This window comes from Pseudoliparis swirei, chromosome 8 (genome assembly GCF_029220125.1).
Source record: "Pseudoliparis swirei isolate HS2019 ecotype Mariana Trench chromosome 8, NWPU_hadal_v1, whole genome shotgun sequence".
Classification (NCBI taxonomy): Eukaryota; Metazoa; Chordata; class Actinopteri; order Perciformes; family Liparidae; genus Pseudoliparis; species Pseudoliparis swirei.
The window spans coordinates 11,935,913-11,944,001 of NC_079395.1; the positions used below are offsets into that span (position 1 = coordinate 11,935,913).

General features: G+C 45.0%; 1 protein-coding gene across 1 annotated transcript; it reads right to left on the reverse strand.

Annotated features, from left to right (window-relative positions):
* Positions 1-412: 412 nt before the first annotated feature.
* cnn2 (calponin 2) lies at positions 413-7,759 on the reverse strand. The gene is made up of 7 exons (XM_056420483.1): positions 7,602-7,759; positions 5,330-5,451; positions 5,187-5,253; positions 4,617-4,754; positions 4,380-4,496; positions 2,166-2,312; positions 413-1,908 (listed from the first exon to the last, which is right to left on the reverse strand). The coding sequence occupies exons 1-7, from the start codon at positions 7,653-7,655 to the stop codon at positions 1,603-1,605; spliced, it is 951 nt and encodes a 316-aa protein (XP_056276458.1). The 5' UTR covers positions 7,656-7,759; the 3' UTR covers positions 413-1,602.
* Positions 7,760-8,089: the final 330 nt, after the last annotated feature.

The following is an 8,089-nucleotide window of genomic DNA, read 5'->3' on the forward strand; positions in this document are numbered from 1 at the left end:
ACATCTTATCCCGTTAGAACTGCTTCTTTTGGAATTGTGTATTAACTGGTTTGAGATATCCTACCTGCGTCCGCCACCATCCATGGGGCACAAGATGGAATATAATCATTCCAATATCAAAACCTGCACTTAAACAATGTGTCGGGCCCCCTTTAAACAAACCTCAATTCTGTATTGACAATTATTAGTGCGCAGTAATGTAGAGCAGCAACATCTGGACTGCATTACGAGGTAGTTTCATAACCCGACCTGTTTTACACTTCAACTGGTTTGTCACCTAAGTTTAAGGCACTGATGAATATTCTTTCATACAGCTACCACCTTTTTCAGCAGAGTGCTAAACAACAAGTGACTTAAGCTCCTTTGTGCCAAATATGACATCAGTATATTTATAAACCAAATCAACACATGATGATGAATACACATCTTTATTACACCGAATTCACAAAAAAACATTTTCTTTAACTGGCTGGATTATGCCAGAGGAATAAGACCAATAGCAAATGCTATTCAGAGTCAAGGTACAAAACAACCCCCATTCAAATCCCCAAATAAGCATAAATAATCACATATAAAATTGTGTGACTGGTTTGCACATCAAGCAATATGTAAGACTTTACTGACACAAGAGAATCCAGTATTTTTGGTTGGAATGTTTAAAACTGCCTTTGTGTTATTTTAACTCTTCCCCCACAAGCTTTATGCCAGTGGACAGGTTATGCAAACAGAGAAAATATTTCTTCTGTTAAAAAAAAAAAAATACATATTTTTGTTCCCCGTCTGAAGAACCAAAAGTACTAACTACTTCATGTCAATGACCAATACTGAGGGGATGAAGATACTGAAGTAACAAACACATTTGATAATTCACAGGAATTATGTCGTTAAAACAGATGATACAGCGATTACAGATAAACACAAGCGTGGGTGTTTTGGGGCAGCTGTAGCTCAGTGGGGTAAGAGGGCCATCCTGCAACCGCAAGGTTGTGGGTTCGATCCCCGCTCTCCCCATTAGTTGCAAGTCGAAGTGTCCTTGAGCAAGGCACTGAACCCCCAGTTGCTTCCCGGGCGCTTCATCGCAGCCCACTGCTCCTTAATAACTAAGGATGGGTTCAATGCAGAGAACTAATTTCCCCTTGGGGATTAATAAAAGTGTATATTTTATTTTAACCAAAACCGTATGCACGGTCTTAAAAATATATATTAAAAAAAAAGAATCCAATATGTCACTTTGTTTCTTACAAAGACCTCGGCATCTCCCTTTGTGCAACTAATGACAGAGGGTTGGGGGGGGAAGGTAAGGAAAATAAAGAATACTGGGGCTTTGGCACATCAATACAAAAATCCCTGGGATATATAACACAATTAAAAAACTAGCAAAGCCAGAAATATTGGCTATTTTGTGGTCACTTTAAATACAAAACTCATAGAACTACAGTTTATCATGATATGTGTAACACAGTTTTGCACAAAGGGGGTAAGTAAAACAATTTCATACTAAAAAAGTACATGACCAAAAAAGAATTGCAACATCCTGTGAGCTTTGAGAGTTTCCTTCTGCAGAACATGCCTCCTTTAGACAGACGTCCCTTTCCCTTCTTTCTACTGATCAGTCCCCTCTTCTTGGTCCACCTGCTCTTCTTCCTGGTAACCTTGGTAACCCTCATCTTGGAAATCTGGGATATAGTCACGGGCGACACCAGCCCCGCTTTGAGCCTCTTCAACCACGGCAGCTTTAGGACAGTACTTGGGGTCATAGATCTGCCGACCCAGGCCAAAGTTCTGGCCACTCTGGTTGGCTCCCTGGCTGTAGCCCATCTGAAGAGACATGGTGCTGTTGTCACACTTGTTTGTGCACATCTTCTGGTCGTAAATGGCACGTCTCGTCCCTGGAGCGGTCATCCCGGCCTGTGGTAGAGATAGGGGACAAAGAAAATAAGGACCACAACAACATTTATATACATTTCTGCTAGGGGCCTTAAGACTCCAAAAAGCAGATTTCACGAGCCAACTCAGTTTAGCGTTTCAGGCAAACTAGGATTTTCCTACAAGACTAAACATGGCACTAGTTCAAGGTAGTGGAAGATCAGTGATGCCCTGAGGTTTGTTTGCACCGGAGTCACAGAATTGTGATTTCCTGAGAAGTGGGCAATATGTTGCAGCACCTGGCTCGCCCCCTTGTTGGTTCCCATCTGCAGGCTGATGGTGGTGTTGTCCATGGGGGGCTGGATTTTAATTTTGGGGTCATACAAGTGCCTCCTGGTGCCATACGCGTTCATACCGGCCTGGCTGGCGCACTTGTTGGTCCCCATCTAAAGACAGAAGCACCACAATAAACGACTCGATAACAAAAGTCTGCTTCCATCCACTCGTACAACAGGAGGAAAATTTTGCACAACAACAACTTCAGTCACACTCGCAAAAGAAATTCAATTTGGCAAAGAAAGTATGTTGTAGTAAGTTTCAGGCAGCTATGACTACACCACACTCAAATGTTGCATTGCAAGTTTTCCCTCACTGACTAAGTAGCCCTCTTGACAACACAACCATAAAAGAGTTTGAACAATGAGCAGCATTTATTCTGAAGTATGCCACACGTGACAGGAGATCAAGACAGGTTTAGAATAGTTGACGCATGCAGCAGTAGAGAGGGGGGGGGGGGAGAGTCTTAGGCGCATCTCGAGTCTCAGAAAACTCACTGAAATTGCAAACTTAATTCGCAACAATAGGATGGTCTATAACATTTCTGGACACCAGGCTTTCCCTGCCTTACCGCTGCTCCTGAACGCAACAGACATGTGGCTGGTTTACGCTCTAAGCCGGGCGGAACAGTCGCAGAGTTCTGGTGAAGGCGGATATAGATAGATAGATAGATAGATAGATATATACTTTATTAATCCCCAAGGGGAAATTTGTCGAGTCAGTAGCAGCAACACAAGAATAAAAAAACAAAACACAAAATATAAGAAGGGTTAGGGTGATCTGGCAAGAGGTGAACTGTTGTAGAGCCTCATAGCCGTCGGCAGGAATGTTCTCCTGTATCTCTCCTTGTGGCAGCGGAGCGTGAGGAGACGTCTGGAGAAAGTACTCCTCTGTCCCTGTAGGAGGTGGTGGAGAGGGTGGTCCGGGTTGTCCAATATGGACACCAGTTTCATCAACGACCTCCTCTCCACCACCTGTTCCAGGTGCTCCAGCTGGCAGCCGATGATGGAGCCAGCCTTCCTAACCAGTTTGTTAAGACGGCTGGTGTCACCGGCTCCGATGCTGCTCCACCAGCAGACAATGGCAAAGTGCAGCACACTGGCGACAACCGACTGGTAGTATAACTCCAGCATCTTGCTGCACACGTTGAAGGATCAAGCTTTCTCAGGAAAAGACGGCTCATCCCTTCTTGTACACAGCGTTGATGTTGGCCTTCCAGTTCAGTCGGCTGTCGATGGAGACGCCCAGGTACTTGTACTCCTCCACCATGTCCACGTCCACTCCCAGGACACTCAGAGGTGTAGGAGCTGTCTTCCTCCTGAAGTCCACCACCATCTCTCTGGTCTTGGCCACGTTCAGCCGCAGGTGGTTCTCATCGGCCCACTTTACAAAGTCACTCACCACTGCCCTGTACTCCTCCTCCCGTCCATCCCTAATACACCCGACCACTGCAGAATCATCAGAGTACTTCTGCAGATGGCATGACTCCGTGTTGTACTGGAAGTCACTGGTGTACAGGGTGAAGAGGAAGGAGACAGAACAGTTCCTGTGGGGCCAACATCACTGACCACCGTTCCAGACAGCACACGGCCCATTCTGACAAACTGTGGTCTGCCTGTGAGGTAGTCAGTGATCCAGGAGATGGTGGGCGCTGCCCACACGGCCACCGCAGCTTCTCACTCAGCAGCAGTGGCTGGATGGTGTTAAATGCACTGGAGAAGTCAAAGAAAGTGACTCTCACAGAGACATCGGTTCCATCCAGGTGCGACTGAGCTCGTTGCAGCAGGTAGATGATGGCGTCGTCCACTCCCACATGAGGCTGGTAAGCAAATTGCAGAGGGTCCAACGATGATTTCACCTGCGGCCGGAGGTGGGCCAAGACCAGCCTCTCTGGATTAAATCTGACTGGAACCACCTGGCTTGAAAGCAATTTGCCTCTTGTCCTGCCAAAACCGGGAAGCAAGTCGATGTGTCCTTAAGCAAAACGCCCAACACCAAATTGCACTCCATAGCTGTGTATGAATGAAAGTCACTTTGGATAAAAGCATCAGCTACATGTCATGTGAACTAAAAGATGAAGGGGTGCGATAAGTTAGTTTCAGAGCTAAAGCTGAACTGCTGCCAATTCTTCCATTTTAAACCCTGCTGCTCACCCAGGAATGCTAAAACCACCATACCTGTAGGCCAATGACGCACTGGCCAGCCTTCATAATCTTCTCGTCAAACATCCTCTCCTGCTTTTCAGAGTACTTCACCCCAATGTCCACCCGTGAGTGGTAGCCCAGGGTCTTGGCCTGAGAGAAAGGATGTGTAGATGGTTGTCATGGTGGCTCTACCAAAATCCAATCAGTCGCCATAATAATTCGGCTTTCAATGACAGTAAAGTCACTCCTCCCACCATTCAAAGGACTCACCATGCTAGCGAGCGCGAGCAGTGTTGTCTGGACCTGCGTCATGTTTCCGTTCTCAAACAGGTCGTTGGCCTCGAAGGTGTCGTGAGGCTTCAGACCGTACTGTGTGGTGGCTTTGCTGAAGTTAGTCAGGTTCTCCAACTAAAACAAGATCAATAACAATGTTTCACAAATGCATGCAGAGTTTATGAGTGCAGGGTCTAGACTCTAGTGCGACAGATCTATTGGCAAATTCTCTCATCACAGAAAGCCGTCGTGTAGCTATAAAAACATTCAGCCAGCCTCCAATGAGGGAGTGTGTTTACTGTGACCGGCCGGCCCGCAGTAAGGGAAGACAGTTTCACTAGCTGCTCAAAGCGGCGGCTGTGAAGGCAAAAGGAGCCGCTGCTTTCAACACACAAGCATCGCCATGATTCAGTGTCCGGACAGCCGAAACACTCAGAGCTCAACACAACAGGGCCAAAACACACAAAGTCTCCAACTGCATGCAACGCCATCACGAAGCTCAACGCAGCGCTGAAACAGAGACATCAATTTGCCGCTCTCATAACTGCATGTCATCAACTAACTTACCTGATGCCAGTTCAGTGTCGACTGGTTGATCTTTTTCACAGAGCCTGGGGCAAGATGGTTGATAAGGCTGCAGAGGAGAAAAACATTGTTTACCATCCAAACCACAGGCCATAATATGATGATCATGGCAGATTTCTGCTTACTTGCACAAAATGATGCCACTCTTGAGGCCTTTCTGGAAGTCCGGGCCAATGGTAGCACCCGTGAGCTCCTCGATCCAGAGCCTTAGATCCTCCTCCTTCTGAATGTCATACTTCTGTGCGATCTAGTTGAGCAGAGAGGTCAAAGGTCACATGTGGTCCATGAGCAGCAATAATAGCCAGGAGATTTGACAGTGAATGCATTCATAAGATTTTGTCAAAGACTTTTGTTACCAGATTAAAATGTATAAACACACAATCTTTAGGATTAATAAGACATTTATTTCAACAACTTGTTAATATTGCGTTCTCTAAAGTTTAGAACGGCATGAAGTCAGGTTCAGAGCCACCCCAAATACATTTGGCCCGGTGCAGTATGCTACATCTAAAGCTTTTTATTGTTTTTAGCCCTTATGAATAAAAAGGACAACAACCAAACACACACATCCTGTTTGGTAAGGTGCTCCAGTCCCCACTGAAACACAGGACGGCAAGAGGGAGGGGAGAGGTAAAGGGGCTTACCGATGATTTTCTTGTGAAGGGAATCACTGTTGAGGTGTTAAGATTTATTTTCTCATTAACAGCAAGTGTGAGACACATGGCACTAGCTCTGAAAGAAGCCATTCAGGAAGACCTTTATGGTAACGTGCAAGAGTTAAGTGCCCTATATGACAAGCTGAAAGAAAACTGTGAATTATGTATAGATTTCATTCTCCTCCAGTAAAGGATAAGGTGTTGACTGAGCTTCGTGCGAGCCCACAATCGGCAAACACTCAGAGTCTTTGTCCCGGGGGCACAGAGAAGCCGAGCCAGAGTTTAACCCACCACATAGAAGCTGGCTGCACTCGGCTCACAGCTGGTTGTACTCTTAAGGAATGTCTGTCTTCCAATTACATTTTCCATCAGTCAATTAGTATCCCCATCTCTAATACAGTAAATGTAGCCACTTTAATGACCCACAAAGAGTCAAGCTGAACAGAAGGAATTTACCCCACAGTTGTTGGACAAGATCTGAATAAACGAGGGGAGAGCAATGTGTTGATCTAATGAATGAATACAGAAAGTTCATTATTGTAAATAGTCAGTTTCCACTTGTGATTTTCTACATTAGTTTTAAGCTAAAGTTAAGGGAGGCCAAAGAAGTTTTTGCCTCACATTTCATGGAGGAGGCTACGTCACCAGTGACAGGAAATGCCACCCAAGTCATCATCCCACCCTCCCCCTTCAAAGAAAACACTGGTCAGACAGACGAAATCTACAAATCCGGCACATATCCAGTGGAGATTTGACCCCCTTACAGACAAGGGATGCAGTATGCGTGTATATATTCATTTGTATTGCTTTTAGCAAGAAAAGGGACTCAATGGGCAAGAAAAGTATGCTTCAGCCAGCAGCCAGTCCCCTTGTGCATTACTTACAGGCCGAAAATAAATGTGCGTATGAAGAAGTGACGCCAGTTTTAAAGGAATCGTTCCCGTGATTATACAGCAGCTCAGTGAGGCACAACAACGTGGCGAGAAGTAATCTCGAGCATCAACTCTGGTATGTTAAGTGAATCCGGGTGCGCAGGCAGGTCCAAATAAACAAGGCGCGTTCCTCATCAAGGTCACACTCAAAGTGACACACTGGGTCATGTTGGTGTCAACACAAGGACTTATTCTGCACGGTAAACAAACAAAAGACCCACCTGCACCGACCAAGAGAAGCAGCACAACACCTTACCACAAAGGAGATGTGTGTGTGTGTGCGCGCGGGCATATATGTGTGTGGAAACTGTTTATGCAGTTAATAATCAGCAATAAAAACGACACCGGGAAGTGTGAATCATCAGGATGGGGGACAGCCAACCCCAGGGCTAATAGACGAATGCGGGTCAAAGCGACCGGGGCAACAAGCTGCACGAGGAAGAGAAAACGCTGGAAACAGTTTTGCCACAACGACACTTATTTCCCAAAAGGGACAACGCCCATAGAGCGTTTTTAAACTTTGTCTCCTGCAAAAGACCCCAAAAAGTCACTTCTAAATTTGAGACGTAAAACTCTTTGTAAAGTGTTCACACTTTTCACATACATTGTAAAGTTATAAAGCCGTGAATCCTGTAAAACACATTTACAGCTCTCGAAATATTTTTCTAACTACTTCTAAAAACTTGACATTAGCGCGCATATCAAAATGGAGTCCAGGTGACTGCGTCGCATAGATGAGTGGATGATGGGAAGAGGATCAGGGCACTTCACCTTTTAGAAAATGATGAAAGAAAACTATTCACACATACCTTGTTTCTGATTTCCGCTGATAATCCGAAGGAAGGACCTTTGTTAAAAGACATTTTCAACGAGTTGTGAGTTTTCTATGCAAGTAAAAAAACAAACGGAGAGCTACTTGCAGATAAACACGGCGCTGAATAATCTCTGTCTTTCTCTGCCAATGAAACCTCGAAGCGAAATAAATACTAACTTTCTCTTTACAGCCGCCAATTAGAGCGATCCCACGGTTTGCATCAAAGAGCGTCGACTCAAGAGTCAAGATAGTTCCCTGCTGCGAGTTTACTGGAGGAACGCATACAGGCGTATGAGTGGAGAACCTCCCATTATCCTGAATTAATGATCAACAAGCTATCTTATTGTTGCATGAAACAGAAACATAAGACTTAGTGCAATTATAATAGTATTACTTTACTCAACGTGGCATTAACTTACATTCCTTATTATATTTGTATGTATTTGATTGAATCTGTTTATGTTTTATATTCCTGGCAATGGT

Coding starts and splice junctions, on each gene's coding strand:
- cnn2 (XM_056420483.1), bottom strand. CDS start 7,655: ATGTCTTTTAACAAAGGTCCTTCCTTCGGATTATCAGCGGAAATCAGA. Junction 5,452..7,601: donor CAGCGGAAATCAGAAACAAG/GTATGTGTGAAT, acceptor CTGCTCAACTAG/ATCGCACAGAAGTATGACAT. Junction 5,254..5,329: donor AGTGGCATCATTTTGTGCAA/GTAAGCAGAAAT, acceptor TCTCCTCTGCAG/CCTTATCAACCATCTTGCCC.